At 45.1% G+C, this 19,746-nt stretch overlaps 1 protein-coding gene across 1 annotated transcript in view; it reads left to right on the top strand.

Annotated features, from left to right (window-relative positions):
• Positions 1 to 15,699, top strand: part of ALK (ALK receptor tyrosine kinase) — a gene marked incomplete at both ends in the record, with an annotated part of 704,256 nt that extends 688,557 nt beyond the window's left edge. The window contains 5 exons of the mRNA XM_080929282.1: positions 248 to 340; positions 3,500 to 3,601; positions 10,418 to 10,552; positions 11,160 to 11,250; positions 15,043 to 15,699. Of these exons, the coding sequence (XP_080785408.1) occupies positions 248 to 340; positions 3,500 to 3,601; positions 10,418 to 10,552; positions 11,160 to 11,250; positions 15,043 to 15,699 (1,078 nt within the window). The remainder of the gene's footprint in view (positions 1 to 247; positions 341 to 3,499; positions 3,602 to 10,417; positions 10,553 to 11,159; positions 11,251 to 15,042) is intronic.
• Between the last annotated feature and the right edge of the window lie 4,047 nt (positions 15,700 to 19,746).

Below are 19,746 nucleotides of genomic sequence, written 5' to 3'. Positions count from 1 at the left end.
TCAGGAAGTGTTCAAATACATGAGCCTGTGAGGGACAATTCTCCTTCAAGCCACCACACTTTGCAACCAGTTCCCCTATCCCTGGTCTGGAATCATCATGGCTATTTCTGTTACAGCAAAGGATAATACAATAACACAAAGACAGGGTAAAGGGATGAACTGTTTGAACCTCACCAAAGGTGGAGATCCTAGGATGTTTTACGTATGATATTAAGAACCCTGTTTTCTTCTCTGTTTTGCCTCCCAGGGATATTGCGGCTAGAAACTGTCTGCTGACCTGCCCAGGAGCCGGAAGGATAGCAAAGATTGGAGACTTTGGGATGGCCCGAGATATCTATAGGTGAGAAGAATAATTGCCTTGTGCCACCAGCACCTTTCTCCACCAGCCAGTCTCCTCAGATGGGCACCTGTGATGGCTTATAGCTAATATTGCCTGGTGTCTTGTCAACTTTCCACCGGAAATTTCGACGAGTATCTTACAAGACATCAGAACACGGTTTGACAATCATGGTTTGTCTTGGTTTATCTCTCAGGTTCCAACCCCTGGAGTTGTTGGCCATGTTCTGAAACAGAGAACAGTGTAGATACTTGATGTGTGAAAAACTTTGAAGAAAGTTTTATCTCTTACTCAACCCCTCTCCTCAACACTCAAAGCTTCTAAATGGTTACAGTGGCATTCACCACAGGCACAAGCTCCCTAGGAAGGACAGGGTGCGAGGCCTTGCCCACACTCAGAGACACAGAAACAGAGTCCAAAACACCAAAATGCTCAACTTCATTATTTGCTCTTATTCCCCCTCCCCATTACTTTCTCAAAATGACATAATAATGGCCAGAGAAGGAATGGTGATGTAGTGTGGTGGTGGAGTGCTTGTAAGGTGTGTACAAACTCCAGTCATAGTCCTCAACACTGTAAATAATAATAATAATAATAATAATAATAATAATAATAGTAATAATAGTAATAAACACAGGGTCTTTGTATAAAAAACAGACTGATTCTGTTGCATGTTCTCTTTTTACCTCCCCATCTTAGTTTCTTCTTTTAGTTATTTCCATCTCTGACTTAATAGGCAGAATGGTCTTTGCATGGTCACTGATTAACCCATCCATTAATGCAAGTAAGTGAGATCATGGGCACACAGAGTTTTCATTCTCTGAGGATCACATAAGAACATCTGGAAACCACAGAGGACTTTGGTAAGAATTAATACCCATCTCCAGAAACACAAGGGTGGTACTGTCATGCTGGGACCTAAGGCCATCATGTACGGTGGACAGAATTTGAGGAGTTCTTTGGAACCATGTACAAGAGCTATCATTGTCACATGACTCCCATATCTTCCACTTTATCTTTTACCCCTAATCTTAGCTGCTTTTCTATTCTTGTGCTAATATACCCTGACAAAAGCAACTTTAAAATGGGGAGTTAGGGGGGGATCTTGGCTCAAAAGCACAATCCATCATGGTGGGGCAAATCAAGGCAGGAGGGGCTTGAAAGAGCTGGCCACATCACACCCACAATCAAGAAGCATAGAGAAATGAATACATGCTCAACTTGCTTTCTTCTTCTCCTCCTTCTAGTCCAGAACCCAAGTCTAGGGAATGATGTCACATCCTAGGATGTGTCTTCCCACCTCACTTACCCTATTTAAGACAATCCCTTATAGGCATGCCCAGAGATGTTCATCATCCAGGTAATCCTAGATCTTATCCCACTGAGAATCATCACTAACCATCACAGCCTCCTCCCCAAGTCTCTGCATCCCTTCCTGTATTTTCTCTGGACATTGGGGATTGCCTCCAATTTCAAGTACAGCAGTGTAGTGTGCTATCTGGCTCTTCCTTCCATACTGGGTCTTCCTGTCTGACAACATCCTGGAAGTCAGGATTTCCATCTCTGTGACACACACTTGAGATAGGTGAATTTAAAAGGAGAAAAATATTGATCCTGGACTATGGTTTCAGAGCCATGGTCACAGGTTTGACTCTATTACTCCAACCTATGGTCCTGGGGACAGGAACACATGGCACCATGTTCACCTCATGGCAGCCTCAAGGAAGTGATAGAGAAAAGGATGATTTGACTGTGATCCACACATCTTCAAGAGCATTTTCCAGTGACCTGACTGCCTTCTGATAAGCCCCACTATAGAGCAGTTACTCATAACCTTCCTAATGCTGTAACCCTTTAATACAGTTCCTCATGTTCTGGTGATTTCCAACCATAGCATTATTTTCATTGCTACCTCATGATGGTAATTTCGCTACTGTGGTGAATTGTAAGGTAAATATTTTTAGAAATAGAGGTTTTCCAAAGGAGTCGAGACCCACAGGTTGAGAACTGCTAACTTAAAGGTTCTACTACATTGAAGAAGTACTCCTGGCTGGTGATCAAGACTAGCCCATGGTTTCTAGGGACACTTAAGATCTAAACCAAAGCAAACCCCTGTCTTAGACTTCAGCCATACTTGTTTTGCTCCAGTCCCATGCATTTGTAGATGCCTAAGGCCAGGAATGGTCTTTGAAGAGAACTTGACCAGCTCCATAAATGGCTCTTTGTGCTGCCCTTGTCTCTATCAGCTGCTCCTTTCTCTACCCTTATTATATGCCCAGAAAATCAATCTTTCATCCACAGAACTCTATGCCTACTCTATTATCACACATAATGTCTGTGCTACCATTCCAGGTGTGTGTGTGTCATCCACTGGGAGATGTCTCTCCTTGGGAGAAAGAGAGTCTATGATTTATTTATGTCCTCAGTGCATGGCAGAGTATTTGATACATTCTAATACTCAGAGCATGTTTATTGAAGTCATTAATTAGTGCAGTCAACTGGTGGGAAGCTGTCTCCCATAACACACTCAGGTACAGAACACTAGGCATGGAATTTGCTTAACAGTTAATGAGTTAATTTATTAGTTCTTATTAGCCAATTGCGTCAATGGCATTACTGATGAAAAACAATAAATTATTTCATCTATGTGCTAAGCCAGCTCCACACGCAGCCCTGTGTCCTCCTGTTTGGGTGTGTCATGGGAGGCAGCCTCTGGCCAGCTGTCTAGATTATTTGTTGAGTACCTACAGTGAGTGAAACACCACTGTATAGCTCCCATGGAAGATCAGAAATGAGTAAGACACAAGCCCTGATCTCAGCCCTCCTATTCTGGAAGTCGAATTACTGTAGGTCATCAGAAACATGCTGTACTTCTAAGGGCAGAGTAATATTATTCATTGTGAATTATAATAAACAAAGCCCAACAGGGAAATCTAAATAGTTGCTAGCAGGGACCTTAGTCACTACATAGATCTTTTCCTCGGTGCCTCCAGTGGGCCATTAAGTGACACCAAGATTCTTAACTAAATGATCTGTGCTCCCTTGCTCTCCTCCCCAGCCACCCAGGACCTGTCTTTAATTTCAGTTTGTTCACAGGCAGGCAGCGTTCCTGTTCACTGACCCCTTCAGATCCAAGTGTGGTTTCCTCTTCTCCCCACACAGGGCCAGCTACTACAGAAAGGGTGGCTGTGCTATGCTGCCAGTGAAGTGGATGCCCCCAGAAGCCTTCATGGAAGGAATATTTACCTCTAAAACAGATACGTGGTGAGTCTTTCTACTGCCCTCTTCCAAGTAGCAATGTGCCACGAGATGATGATCTCTCGGACCAACTGAACCACACTCCTCCAGGAGCTCCTTTGCCAATGAGGTGGAGAAGAAACCATGGTGTAGGCTTGTAAATGATCATTTATCAGAACGATCAGAAAGACATCTTAAAATGTACATTGCCAGGCCCTATCCTGAGAACTATTCAGGAACAGGATCCAGATAAACTTGCATTTCTGTAAAGATCCCCAGTGATGCTGACTTCAGTGGCTGGGAGGCCACACATTAAGACTCCCTTATCATTTTAAATGGCAAATTGAACACAAGCTCCCTTACAAAGCCTGAAAATACTTGTATACACTATACACACACACACACACACACACACACACACACACACACATACACACACGTAAAAGGAGTCTTTTAAATTCTATAACAAGAAGAAAAAAGACAAACAAAAAACATTTAAAACATATTAGGCCTGGACAAGTTCGTGGACAAATCATTTCTTCACAAGAAGAGAAAAATGTTGACATCCAAACCCACAATTCAGATTCAGAACCAGCATGTTCAGTCTCTTGAGAGCCCCAAATGCCCAGGAATTGAAAGTATGGGAAGAGCAAGTAGGAAACTGGTTAAAGGTCTGTAAGAACTAACCAAATCCTCAGGCTCAATGCTGTCCCCTCTGAATTCCATGGCCTGTCCTTCCTCTGTCATTAAGCCCAGTTTCTCCCATCAAAGAGATTCATTTAAATCCTCTGGCATTGGCCTCGACAGCATCATCCAGCATGAGGTTCTCAAGCATAGCAAGAAGAGCTCTAAAGTCTACCTTGGGTAGTGGGTATGCTCTTTGCACCAAGAGCCCTGGCAGCCATGAAATCATGAGGTTCTAATCCCAGAAGCTCACAAATGTTAGCTGACCCAATGGTAATGTCTTAAGATGGCTGATTTAGTTAGAATTTAGTGCTATGAAGAGACACCATGACTGTGGCAACCCTTATAAAGGAAAACATTAAACTGGGCTGGCTTATAGTTCAGAGGTTCAGTCCATTGTCATCATCACAGGAAGCCTGGCAGCATCAAGCAGAGATGAAGCTCAAGGAGCTGAGAGTTCTACATCTAGATCCAAAGGCAGCAGGAAGGGAGTTAGCCACTAGGTCTGGCTTGAGCTCACTGAGATCTCAAAGCCCAAGCTCTAGTGACACATTTCCTCCAACAAAGACACATCTACTTCAACATAGCCACATTCCTAACAGTGCCACTCCCAGTGAACCTACGGGGGCCATCCATTTTAATTGGAACCACCACAATGGCAGAGCCTCCTTCTGACCTAGGTTAGAGACTAAGCCAGTGGCTTTTGCCTGGACCTAAGCCAGTGGGGTGTACAGATCAGCAACAGACCCTTCCGTACTCACTAGCAAAATAATTACGCAAATGCCCCAACTTCAAGCTTCCTGGGGAATGTGATTAACTTAAGGATCTTGAAGCTGAGTAGATTATTTTTCTTTTCTTTCTTCTTTTTTAAAATAATCTATTATTATAATCTTCTTATTATTATAAGAAAACAAATGACTAGTGTTTCTGTTAGGATGGGGGATGGGAAGTCTTCACATCCAGAGGAGTAAGCAGAGAGACCACAGAGTCTCTAGTGAAGTGGCCGCACACTGTGACCCTTTAATACAGTTCTTCGTGTTGTGATGACACCCGACCATAAAATTAGTCCTGTTGCTACTTCCTAACTGTAATTTTGATACTGTTATGGATTGTAATGTAAAGATCTGATACATAGGAAATCTGATAAGTGACCCCCAAAGGGGTCTCGGTCTATGGGTTGAAAACCACTGCCCTAGAACCTCAGAGGGAGCAACTGCACAGCGTCATTGTCACATTGATCCAGAAGTTCTGCTTCCAGATGTGCAGGTCAGACCCATCCAAGAACACATTTCCATCATGTTCCAGCGCCTAGCCAATGGCTTTTTTCTTCCTGGCAACCAATGAAAAAACAAAAACCCTCAAGGATCCCATTGGCTGTGGACAACTGCATCTTTACAAGGTCACAGGGACACAGGAGTGGGAGGGAAGGAGCAGAGAGGGACTCACGAAGAAGCTGACAAGCAAGGCCTTGGCCAGGAGACAGAGGCCAGCATCTGTATCGGCATCCTGTCACCTACTCAGGTCACACTCCTAGGAGGAAAAGTATGAATGGCTCTCCGTGGTCCTCCTCAGATGCCTTAGCCCCAGTGTGATCATGGGGAAAGCAGGTGAGCCCCAGCTGAGAGATACCCCACTGAACCCTGACAGGGCTGCTCAAACCTGGCAAGGCTAGCAAGAACGAGGACATCTGGAGAAGCCCAAGGGAGTGTGACCACTCAGTGTGATGTGATGTCATAATGGGACCTGAGAAGGGGGAACTCAGCGTTTTCATTAATCACACCTTAATGCTGATGCATTAATTATAATAAGTGTACCTTGCTAATTTAATGCTAAAAATAGTTGAGAACTGTGTACAGTATGAATGGGAACAATATTCATAACACAACCCCCTCACAATGTGAAACATTCTATTGAAAATGAAGTTTGTTTGTTTTTTAATCTGATAACTGTAATGTAAAAGCCGTGGATGGGTTGGAATACAAAAGTAAGTAATTCTTCAGGGAAATGAGATGAGAGGCATAGGAAAGAAAAAAAGAAAATGGGGAAGATGAAGCTGATTGATCTGATAACCTAGCAAAGTTAGAGTCCAGGGAAGAAGGACATGGGAAATACAGAGAATAAAAATGGCGAAGAAATAAAGGAACATTTTCCAGAGTAGGCCTGCATCTCCAGTGTGATGGTGTCCACTGGAAATGGCGTGCTTGAGAGCCACAGACAAGCGAACTACCATGACATCCCAGGCCAGTGCTCATAGTGACTGCATGCTTCCCAGCAGAAAACCTGATCAGAGGCCAAAGTACAGGCATCAAAGCTGCATGCAGATGGCTCCTAGCACAGAAAACTCCAGGCTTTGACAATGTCCTGAGTTCCAAAAGCCCCATTTTGAGGCGATGCCCTAAGATGGAAGACCCTCTTCTGGACTTGTGTTGGCTCTTTTGAATAAGACGCTTGGTTATTTCTAGGCCTGTGAGATTTGCCTTGAGCTAATAACTCGGTGAGGCTCAAAGTGGGATGCACAGGCCAGAGATGGTGGGTAACCCGGGTAACCATTGGCAACTCCACATCCCTGACCATCCCACCTCAAACCTCATGCATCAGGAACTAAGGGGTGGAAGCCTAGCCACTGGTTTTAACAAGCCCTCCAGAGGAAGCACTCGGGCAGCAAAGAGAGTGGAAGCCAGCTGCCGTACCCAAGGCATTATAACATGAGCAAGTTAGCAATTGTTCTGAATATGGTGACTGTTCTGTGACTATCGGCCTGCTCCTGAGGTGTGAGAGTGAGCAAGCGTTGGCATGGTGCAGATACACTTGGACAAAGATCCCCACTGGCATGCAGTTTACAAAGTGGAAAAGAAGAATACAATAATACAATAACTTGCTTCACCCTCAGTCAGAGGACAGAAAGACAGACAAAACTGCAGAGAAGTATAGAAAGTCTACACTAAGCTTACAGTGTCAGCACAGGAAGATGTTCATCCACAGTACAAGAGCCAAGGCGAAAAGCAACAGAAAAACCAAATCACACACACACACACACACAGAGAGAGAGAGAGAGAGAGAGAGAGAGAGAGAGAGAGAGAGAGAGATGTGGTAATATTTTAAAATAATTTTACAATGCAAAAATAGTGATGTAATATACAGTCTTAGTTGTATATGCCTTTACATGTTAAAGAATATTAAAGAGGCACTCTAAACTTCAAAGAAAGGGCCAAGGGAGGAATGGACAGGGGAAATATGTCTGTATTTGTGAATTCAAGAAGAAAAGGCACATTGGCATCAGGAAGGCAAACTAACACCCAAAATCTCTCAAATGATGTGGCACATACCTATGACACCAGCACTTAGGTGGCTTAGGCAGAAAGACTGGGAGTTTGTGGCCAACCTGGGCTACATAGCGTCAGGCCAGCCTGAGTTACAACCAGACCTTGTCTTGTCTTTCAAATAACAACAATAGATACGGTAATCACCAACAAGTATCTGTCTCCATTTACCTATCTCCAGACAAGCAGAGAATGTGTAGCTATAACGCTTCAAGGCCTCTTTCTTGTTGGGTTTTTATTTTTGTCTGTTATGTTGTTGTTGGGGGTGAGGTGTCTCCTTTTCCCAGTAGAGGTCAGAAAGACCATGCAAGGTCATGTTCTTGGCAACAGGCAGACGACTTATTTCACCAACATAGCAACAGTTAAAAGATGCCTGCTGCATGGAAGGATGTTTTCTCTTCCACATTGGGGCCATGTTTTCTGAGACCAGAATCTGCACTGACATGCTAGAACAAAGATGGATTTTCTTTTTCCCAAATCTGAGCATCAAACTCAGAGAATAAAACTGTCATCAAAACAGAAAATATTATTTCTGGAACCTAATAAACGGTGTCTCAGCAGTCCTTTAAAACAAACAACAGGAAATCAGACAATTTTCAAAAGTGGAAAATGTGTTATTTGATGTCAAGACACAAACAGAAAAACTAGAACAGAACTGTCAATGCAGAAAGCAAAGAGATGAGAGGAAGAGGTAGGTGTGTCTATTAAAAACAGTCCCACCATTAATCAAAAGCCAGTGGGAACGGGGGTTATTTTATAAAGTGTTAGAAGAGTCATTCAGACAAACACGTCAATTTTGACCCTTCCCTCCCACTGTACATAAACTCTTAATGAATTTGAGGAGAGGGAAAAACAAACACACCTAGAAAATAGCAAATATTTAATCTTTGGTAAAGAGAAGATTACGTACGTAACTGTGAAACTCATAGACATCACCAAAACTTAACAAATATATTTAACTACTTGAAAATTAAAACCATTGTTACACTTAAAAAAATAGATCATAAAGCAACTAATAGAAATTGTGGCTAAGTTTAGTAGTAGATTCTTGAAAGTAAAACTCTTCAAGGAGCTGAGGCAGGGACATTGGTATCAAAAGCCTGCCTGATTACAGAGCAAGTTCAAGGCCTACCTGATTTACTACCCAAAATTAAAAAAAAAAAAAAAAAAAAAAAGACATAGGTCTGGAGGCTGAAGTTAGTGATCAGAGTGCTCTATGCAAGACCCTGGATCCAATTCCCAGCCCCACCTTAAAACCCACCAAAAAATAAGCATCTTTGTTTTTGATAAGAAGCTAGCATGTTTAAAACAAAGAAAGTCTACAACTCAAAAGACAAATTGAGATACTATAGTAACATGCCCTGACAAATAAACTCATGCAAAAGATTGAACAGACAATACATACGGTAAAATAAGTGTTAGACTAGCAGACTTCAGTAGAACACTCTACTATATGAAGTCACAAGTTGCCATGTTTTCCCGGACCTGAGTTCAATGCACAGAACACACATGCTGGAAGAAAATATCATTTATTTTACCATTCTGTCGGTTTGAGACCATTTAAAAGTGGGCAAAAGCCAGGTTGTGGTAGCCCATCCTGTATTCACAGTAAGCAGAGAAAGGGGGATTTTGAGTTTGAAGCCAGCTGACAGTGTAGTAAACTCAAAGCCAGCTGTCATACAGAATGAGACTCTGTCACAAAAAAAAGTAAAATAAAATTAACTAAAATCAAAGTGCAGAAAGATAGCCACATGGTGTTCAAAATAGTTTGAAAACTGAAAGCAGCGTGATAAGGCCAACCACGTTCCATGGAATGGAACACCCCAGACGCTTCCCACCCTGGTTAGAAGAGTCCTGAGTGTGGAGGATGCTGCGTCATGATGAAGGGAGCAGGGTTCCCATGTTCTACAGCTGCAGTCGGATAAATGGAGTCTGGGACATCCGCAGGAGTTAGCTTTTAATCGCTTTTAATCCTGTGGTGCTTGGTCATTCTCCTCATTTTTCTGAATCTAGAAAGTCTGCTGGGACTGGAGTGACAGCTCAGTCAGTGACATGCCTGTAGGTTACAAAATAAAGACCTGGTTCGATCTCCAGAACCCAGGAGAAGGGAAGAAAGGGGGCAGGCTGAATGATGGCTTCGTTTGTAATGCTGGGGTTCATGGGCTAGTCACCTACCTTCCTAGGTGAGCCCTGAGCCACTGAAAGACTGTGTCTAAAAATATTTTACAAAGATTTACTTAAAAAAGCAAACTAAGGGCAGGGGAACTGACTCCGTGGTTAAAGGTACTTCCGTTCCCAGCTCCATGGTGAACAGCTCACACCCACCTATGACTCTAGTCCCAGAGAATCCAGCACCTTCTTCTTGCCTCTGTGAACATCTGCAGACACACACACACACACACACACAGAGAGAGAGAGAGAGAGAGAGAGAGAGAGAGACAGAGACAGAGACAGAGACAGAGACAGAGACAGACAGACAGACAGACCGACAGAGAAAGAGAGACAGACAGAGAGGCCGAGACAAAGACAAGAGAGTAAGAAGGAGGGATTAAATAATTCTTAAATATTAAAATAGATGATTTCTAAGAAACAACACTTAATGTTGTTTTCCTTTGGCCTCCATGTATAATGGATGCAAATGTATGTATGCATAAGCCTAGATGTGTGTGTGTGTGTGTGTGCGCACACACACACACACACACACACACACACACACACACACACACACACGAGTCTTTTGTTACAGAAAACGGCATAAAGGAAAACATAATAAAAATGCAAGTATCTGTCTGTGTGCATGCATCTACATCAATATCTGTGTCTTCTGTTCTATGCCCAGGTCTTTTGGAGTGTTGCTGTGGGAAATATTTTCTCTTGGATATATGCCTTACCCCAGCAAGAGCAACCAGGAAGTTCTGGAGTTTGTTACCAGTGGAGGACGGATGGACCCACCTAAGAACTGCCCCGGGCCTGTGTACGACCCTTGGGAACTTCCTACTAGAAAATTGAGCACAGTCTAATTTTTAAGTATTCGGATCTGCAAATGTTCCTTTAAAATGAAAGAGAAGGTGGTAGCTTTCTTTAATATGTCCCCAGAGTGTGCCAGAGACTTCAATAAGATGGGTCAGTCTTCCAGCCCTTCAGACACAATAATGCCATCCCAGAAAGCAGTTGTCAGGTGGGAAGCTGCAAACTCACCACCCCTACACGTCTCAATTGCTTCTAAGAATGTGTGTCTCAGACCCACGAAGTTGGCCCTGCACTCTTAAGCATATCTCCCCACCCCTGGGCTTGTGTGTGCACGCTCACATGCATATGTTTTCTGTCCCCTGTGGTGTCCCCTCACCTCCTTTCCAGAAGACAAGATGAGGAGTAAATTACTTCATCCTAAACATGGCTTTAGAGAAGTGAACTTTGATGTCAACTACCATGGTATCTTGAAATTACATTTGGGGTAATTCCCTGTCCCACCAGCAGGGGGCAGCATATATAAATCATGTGGACCTATTTGTCTTCCCAGTCTGGAAAGACAGCCCCTGACTTTCATTAACATACTCTTTTTTTTTTTTTTTTTTTTTCAGATACCGGATAATGACTCAATGTTGGCAGCATCAGCCTGAAGACAGACCCAACTTTGCCATCATTTTGGAGAGGATCGAATACTGCACCCAGGTATAAATGTTTTCTTTCCAGCCTCTACACAGGAGAAGTGTTTAAAGCCCCAGAGAATAATGCTGCCTGTGAGACTCCGTGTCCCTGATCTCCGAGGTGACAGGTTTGGCATCCCTCTTTGCCACTGTCCAACCATAAACCCTGGGAACTTGCACTGTCATGTCACAGTGCCAGACAGAATCTACTCAGTTCACAAGCATAGCTCAGTCCCTCCTAGACAGCTAGTGTCCTGTGTGCTCATCTTAACAATCGAAACATAATTACCTCATTTCCCTTTCCTTACTCCAGCCCCTGCCATCTCCAACCTCCAACCCTGTTCCTCTCAAATCCATGGCCTCTTGTTTTTTGTCACTATTATTGCATATGTATCTAAATACAGACGGGAACCCACATTGTGTTCCTTGTGAGTTCATATGATTGCAGCGCTAACCACATCTATTGACCAATCAGAGGATTCCGCCCGGGTAGAGCTCTCCCCACTCTGCTAACATCAGTTGCCTGTAGTTCTTGGTCTAGGAGTGGGTCCTGTGGCACTTCCCCCTTCCGTGTTAGCATGTCTCTTGGTGTTTGTTTATTACTTAGGTAGCCATATTACTGCAGTATCAAGGACAGCTAGGCAGCTAGAGTTTTGTAGATTAAATGGGATAAAAAGGAGAAGGAAAGCTCTCAGGACTTACAACCTGGAGAACCAAATGATGTTCAATAGATGGCGATTGTATAACAGCTAAGCCACTCTGGAGAAATGTTCGAACCATTTTTTGTAGCACTTGTGTGGGATTATACTATACAAGTTGCTTTCCCGTGTTATTTTTTTTTCAAAGATTTGTTTTGATCGTATGTGTGGGAATATTTTGCCTTACTCTGTTTCTGCACTACACACTTGCAATGCCCCTGGAGACCAGAAGAGGGCGACACTCACAGATGTTCGTGAGCCACCAAGTGGGTCCTGGGAACTGAACCTGACTCCTCTAAAACAACAAGTATTCTTAACCTCTGAGCCATCCCCAGCCCTAGGTTTCCATGTTATTTTGTTTTGTGCTCGGGAGGGTTCCTTTCATCTTATTTTATAGAGGAGGGGCTAGGCTTAGAAAGGCTGCACAAGTCAGGAGGCTCCCTAGCAACCCTGGGTTCTCTTAGAGCCCTCTTCTGCTTCCTCCCGTCTGGACTAACTCGTGACTGTTCATCTTCAGCCGACTGTACCTCCCCCTCCTCATCCGGACAGGGTAACAGAGGTAGTCGGGGGAGAATGCTTTGCTTTCCTCCCGCGTCCCGCACAGACTCACGAGCATCTGCTACGTTCGCCGCAGCCCTTCCCCAGTCATCTTCCTATCGAGATCTCACCAGCAGCCTCTCGGGACTTCATGTCGCCACTTTTCTCTTTACTGGGTGCCATCTTTCCCTCCCTCCTGGCTCTGATTCTGTCAGGATACAAAATTTAGTTAGCGTCTTCTTCCTGTAGCCTACACCCCACTTCAGCTAGTCCTCTTTGTCCCCAGATTTCACTTCCACTAATGTTCTCTCCCTACCTACGCGTTACCCCCTCCAACCCCTTGGCATCTCCCTAACGTGGCCCTTTCCTGACTTCACGTCTTTTCATTGAAACCATGACCGATGACCAAAAGCAAACTGGGGAGAATAGGTTTCTTAGGCTGACACTTCCATATCACACGGTATCACTGAAGGAAGTCAGGGCGGCAACCTGCAGGCCGGAGCTGAAGGTCATGGAGGGTGCTGCTTACCGGTTTGCTCTTCATGGTTTGCTCAGCCTGCTTTCTTATAGAACCCAGGACCAGGAGTAGCCCCACCCACAATGGGCTGGACTCTTCCCCCATCGATCACTAATTAAGAAAACTCCCTACAGGCTTGCCTACAGCTAGATATTATGGAGGCAATTTCTCAATTGAAGTTTCCTCCTCTCAGATGACTCTAGCTTGAGTCAAGCTGGCCTGAAAAACAGCCAGCACACCACACATGCCCGGGGATGGGCTCATCTGCTGAAGCATGCAATCCCACCCCGTGTCTGTGCCACTGAGACATTTTAGAAAAGTCAATGAGCCACTGTCTCTCTAAATTCCCTCAGCTGGGACACTTTCTCCAAACTCGAGCGGCTGTGTGATTAGCCACACACTGTCCCAACCCTCTCAAGGTGTTCAGCTGTGAGGGAGAGCTGCCTTCATCTAGCTGGACTTCAGTGGCCATGTTATTGTGGGGGAGCGAGTGCTAGCGAACCTCGCTTACTGACATTTAGCTTCTTATGTTGTAACAGGAATAGCATACCCTCATAAACACAGACACACATTCATATGCCTTCTGTGGGGTGTTTCCTCCAAACTATATAATAAAATATATAATACCTTTGCCAGAGCAGGTGGCTGTACAGTCGGATACCACAAAGGACTAACTGTGGAAGAAGTGGGAACAAATAAAATCACTTTTTAAAAGATATTTGTAGTTGGTTTTTTAACCCTTTGCTGATGGATACTAGACCGGTGTGCTGTTCCGTAAAACTTAGTAATGGAGGGTGCCTTTACCTCCGTTTGCATTCACTGTTGCTGAATTAAATTTCCCCAGAGTTTTCTCCCACAATGTTTTCTTTAAACCCATAGCAACCGCGTGTGCTTTCATCTTAGTCTGCGACTCTGATAGTGATCTAGCCCGAGCCGGTTTTGTGAATGGTTTCTGCTCCACAAAAGCCCCATCACATCTGAATGGGCAAACCAGCCTCTGCAGCTGCACAAGCAACGTTAAGGCACAGTCACCATCAAATGTGAGGAAACTTGCAGGCGCTTAGGGAGGGAGCAAACCATACCCTCTGTAGGCCAAGCGAGGCGTCCCCCATCCCTGACACCTTCCCTACAACAAAAGTCACATTAGCTTTTGCCTTTAAAGTTGCAAGAATATTATTGGAAATAGACCATAATATTTTTAAAGTAATGTTTTTTTTAAAAAAAGCAGGGGTCAGTAAGATGGCTCATCAGATTAAGGTTCTTGCTTGCCAGAGCCAAATGACATGTTTGACCCCCAGAACCCATATAGTGGAGGGCAGAGAACCCACTCCATAGGGTTGTTTTCAACTTTACACACACGCACACACACACACACACACACACGCCTGCACACATATACTTACTTACACACAATAAATTAAAATCTAATAAAAATCATAAACTGTAAGTTGCCCCAGGGGCTTCTGCTCTCCCGGCTCCTGTCCTGCTGCGGCCAGGCCTGGGTGCTCAGCAGCGACCTCTAAGCACCGGGCACCCTCTCCTACTGCAGCGGGTTTTCAAGAACAGAGGTACTCCAATTAATCCTGTTAGTTAATGGATTAGCTTGCTTTTCTGTTGCTGTTCTCTGTTTACGATGAACACCATGAGCAAACGCAACTTGGGGAGGAAAGGGTTTATTTCATCTTAACACTCCCGGTCTACCATCACGGTCTACCATCACGGTAGGCCAGGGCAGGAGCTCGGGCTGGAGGGGGGACTGAAGTTGAAACCTTAGAGGAAGATTGCGTTCCTGTGGCTCGCTCAGCTTGTCACCCTGGATGGGTGACACTGCCCACAGTGGACTGGACCCTCCCACACTCATCATTAAGAAAATGCCTCACAGACAAGTCCACGGGCCAATCACAGAGGCAATAATGACTCAGTTAAGGTTCTCTCTCTCCTTCCAGGTGACTCTAGTTTGTGTCCCACTGACAGAAATAGACCCTCGCCCCCTTCTCCCTCATCTCTTCCAGATCCAACATCTCTATGGTTCTGTGTTCATCCATCCTCTCTCTTCTTCCCACAGGACCCGGATGTCATCAACACAGCTCTGCCCGTTGAATACGGCCCGGTAGTAGAAGAGGAGGAGAAAGTGCCCATGCGCCCCAAAGACCCTGAGGGGATGCCTCCTCTGCTGGTGTCTCCCCAGTCCGCGAAGCACGAGGAGGCGCCCGCGGTCCCCCAGCCCGCAGCCCCGGCAGCACCAGGGCTGTTGGTGAAGAAGCCCCCGGGTGCGGGCGCGGGTCCGGTGGCCCGAGGTGCGACCGACCAGGGCCACGTGAACATGGCGTTCTCTCAGCTCAACCCTCCCCCGGAGCTGCACAAAGGCCCGGGCTCCAGAAACAAGCCGACCAGCCTGTGGAACCCCACCTACGGCTCGTGGTTCACGGAGAAGCCTCCCAAAAAGACGCACCCCACGCCGGGCCCGGAGCCGCAGGCGCGGGCAGCCGCCGAGGGAGGATGGACTGGGCCCGGGCCCCGCAGAGCCGAGGCTGCTCTGCTGCTGGAGCCCTCGTCGCTGAGCGCCACCGTGAAGGAGGTGCCGCTGTTCAGACTGCGCCACTTCCCCTGCGGCAACGTCAACTATGGTTACCAGCAACAGGGTCTCCCCTTGGAAGCCGCCGCTGCCCCGGGGGACACGGTGCTGAAAAGCAAGAATAAGGTCACCCAGCCGGGGCCCTGAGCCCCGCGCGCCCCACTAGCTTTTCCCCCTGGCGGAGCCGGAGCCCACCCGGAGGGAGACGGACAGAATGGCTCCAACCACAAATCCGAGACCAAATGTCACTCACTTTCATTTTTGTGCCAACTTGTTTTGAAGTGCCACATTAAAAAGAAAAAAAGAATAAGAAAACTTGCTTTTCAAGATGTGTTAGAAAGGTTTTTGAGCATGGGTTCGTCTACCCTCTCAAAAGAAGAAAATGCTAAGCTTAAAAAAAGCGATTAGTACAAGGCCCAGAGGTTGTGTCTAGTTTCCGTGCATGGTCTGCTGTACAGTCTCCTAAGGCTTCCTTCCGGTCTTTGTGCGCTCTCTGCTCCCGTGTAGTCAGAAGTAGCTGCTTCTTCTATGTCTGTAGGTGGAGTCGTAGGTGTCTCCTTGCCTTGTGGATATGAACCATTCGAGGGGGCGAGGGAACGGAAATAAAGGGATTAATTTCGACGACTCAGCATGGGGAGAGACGTTATTTACTTGGAAAAGAAATCTCATAAGCTGACATTGCTGTGGGTGATGGTTAGAGGCTTTTAATTGTTCTAACTCATTGCCTATTGTAAAAAACTATGTCGTGACTAGTTCGTAGTATAGCGAAAAAATGTGTATATATTCATCTAAGCAAAACGCGCCCATCGCAAGTGCTTCGCATATGAAACTCCAGTAGCGACCCAGTGGTTCAAACACCCGTTAACATACCTCATGCCTTAAGAAAAATCTTCCTACTAAAAGTAAAAATACAGAGTGTGAGGTTTCCTACTGGATTTAAAACTCAAGATCGAAACGACTTTCTTTCATACTTCCCATTCATTCAGATCTGATCACTTTTTAAAAATCGAGTAGTATCGATCCATAGAAGCATAGGAAGATACCGACTTGTGGACCTGATTATTAATATAGTGAGGCCCAGACCTTCCCCCAGAGCTCCTCCCCTCCACGATGCATTGGGCCATTGGTGGAACAGGCCCTCCAGTACCTGGACCCTGTCAGTCCTTCCCCAGTTCTCCCAAGCTCTCTCTCCCTTAGCCATGCGATCCTGGTATGCTGGGAACACAGATGTGATTTCATACTCATAACATAATTTATAGAGACAACAAAGCATTGGGAATTAAAAATTGCTTCGAGAGTTGAGGTTAATGCTGTGTTTCAGTGGGTGTTCTGAACCTGATTTTCACAGATGAAATTTATTTCTATGAAATGGAGTCTGGACCCCATTAAATTTTACACACATGCTTATGCAATACTGAGTTTATCTGTTGTACCTTTTCCTTTTCCATTCTCTGCTTCTGTATTCTGTCCAGTTTGTTCCTGGTGGAAGCCGTGATGAAGTATCTCTTTGTGGGGACATACTTTTCGTTACTTGCTAGGTACGAAGTATAGGGACCGTGTGTGTGTGTGTGTGTGTGTGTGTGTGTGTGTGTGTGTGTGTGTATGTGTGCCTTTCTCCCCAGCTTCTCCATTTTGTCACTTTGGGTGTAGGAGAGCCATTGTGTTCTAATATGCCAATTCCAGACAACTGTTCAGTTTCCATAAGGCAGTTAACTGGACCTCAGATTGATTCTGAACACCTAAAGATTCTCTGTTCTACTCCAGAGACTACTTTCCCATAACTTCCCAAAACAGTTCCCTTGGGATGTCCCGGAAGCTGGGAGACAGATGTGCAACTGTGAGGAACAGTTCTGAAAAACATTATCGGTAAAGTTTCGGGTGTGCAAAAAATAGGCACACAATCACGAAACCTTGTTCCAGCGCACAAATCACCCAAAGGGATTCCAGAGCCTCGCTTTGAGAAACACCGTCCTGAAGGCTAATTAATGCCAGAGAAGCTGTTGGTAACCAAGAAACAGCTCCATTTTCCAACCACAACATCACTAGGCACTAACCCCCTCAGCAGGCAGTGTGCGTGGCTGAAGAGCGAGCTCTGTTACTAACGGGGTGATTCTCCCCCTTCCCACTCTAAAAAACTAGATTCAGGTTGTGCCTTATTACCATTGATGGATTTGTTGCTTTTCTGTCTTTATTGGTATCAATGTTCATGTGAATGACGGTCAAACCTTCAAGCCTGTGTACATGGATAGGTAAATAAACAACTCCATACTAAGCCCTGATGACATCAGCTGTTTCATTGAAGTTGCTGTAACCCCTCGGTCCCATGAGTCTGAATTAGTGTCCCCTACATATTCCGCCGGCCATGTGACTATGGCAATCTGTGCAGATCTCTAATGCATTCATTAACCATGACCATGAGCTCCACTTAGGATGTGTGAACGGGCCCAATTAAGGTCTGCAGGAGCCATGCTAATCAAACCATAAGCTAGTATGATTATTTATATTCTGTGCCTATAAAGAAGGAATCAAAAAGGTCATGAGTGTCCAACTGTGGAGGTGGCAGGCTGTGAGGAATGACCAGCATGTTAATAATATACGACACCTCTAGATAACAAGTCAAAGACGAGCTGCAGCATCTGTTCGTAAGCAGCTGTGTTCTGCTTAGTGGACAACAGTAGACTCTCTGGCACCAAGTGGTGTCTGAGTGCTGGCTAACTGAAGTTAAGTCGATTTGGGGTCACCTCCAGGTACAAAAGGACAATAATGACCCTGTCCCGGGAGCTCATAACCATGAAATTGTAAGCAGCCCTCTTGCACTCTGGTAGCTCCCACATGCTGTGGGGTTGGCTGTCCTACCCACACAGAACTCTCTGCTCTTCCACTGGAGGTAAGGTTTCCTTTATGGTTGTCTGATGACCAGGCACAAGACCACCATCTTGATTGGCTCTTTTGGGACTCAAAAGAAGACTGTAAAGACTGAACTCCCAAATGTTGGAGAAAGTGACTTGGAAAGGAATCTCTTGTATCAGTTTAAGGAACTCTTAAAATAGTCATTTTCACATAAAATTTGGTGAACCCTAGGGCAGTAAAGTAATACGTAATTGCAGGCTAATTATATTATTTGAAAATGTGGGGCTTTTCCATCCAAATCCACAAGATGCACCTGTAGGCAATTCTAATGACTGGGCTACTGTGACAGGTTTTCCCCAGTAATACATCAGGATTAACAGTCCCCCTGAGCTTTATAGCCCCCCAAAAAAAATGAATATGAATTTAGACTACTCCAAACGCAGGCTTTCCAGGACAAGATTCCCAATGCTGTGTGAAGTGTTGTCAATCTGTCTTTCACTAACGCATTTTTTTAATGAGTCCCTAAAGAACCCACAGTCTGGCTTTACTAATTTCACAGCAGCGGATGGTTCCCCGTGTTGCACACAGGCACAAACACAAGCCTGTGTTCCTGAATTCCTTGACACGATGTCCTGAAATAAAAGAGGAGGCCTGAGAAACGACAGGGAGGGCTATTATAAGGTTCTGTTCTCACGTGGCTCCCTGAAGCAGGAATATTTAATTTCGAATGCATCCTTGAAGATGAACTCTAGCTAAGCTGGAAACATTTAAGAAGTTTGACAGGAACAGAGTGATTATGTAAAATTAGCAAGGCCTAATGAAGTTCTGTGAATTAGGACAGAAAACTTGTTCTCTCTGCAGCATGACACTTGTAAGCATGTGTGCCCCCTTCACCTGTGACAATGGTGTTAGCAGCCTGTGCTCCGGAAACTACAACCTCGGCCTGTTTTCACTTCCTTCCCAAATCCCCTTTGGACACCCGGCATGCTCTCTCCTCATCGAGGCTTCCCTGGTCACACCCAGTTACTACCACGTTCCCCTTCAGATGGTGTCAGTTAAGACGCAAATTCTTAGGAAGCTCCCAGCCTGAGAAGCTAGACTAGCTGCTCTCCCCATATTTACATTATAAGGAAGCCATTGGCCAACAGAGATGCATATCAAGTTGGTAAGATTTCAGATGATGATGTCATGAGGGGTGGTTTAGCTCCCATCTCTGGCTCCACAAACAGCGAGCAAACAGGCCAGTGGTTAGGGATCCTGTTAGACAACAATCACCCACCTGGGTCACTCTGGTGAGGGACTGGGAGTTTCTCCTTTTAAAAATTAAGGATTCCAAACACGGTG

This window comes from Micromys minutus (genome assembly GCF_963924665.1).
Source record: "Micromys minutus genome assembly, chromosome: 1".
Lineage (NCBI taxonomy): Eukaryota > Metazoa > Chordata > Mammalia > Rodentia > Muridae > Micromys > Micromys minutus.
Note: the sequence above shows the minus strand (reverse complement) of the source record. Positions and strands in the feature narration are given on the sequence as shown.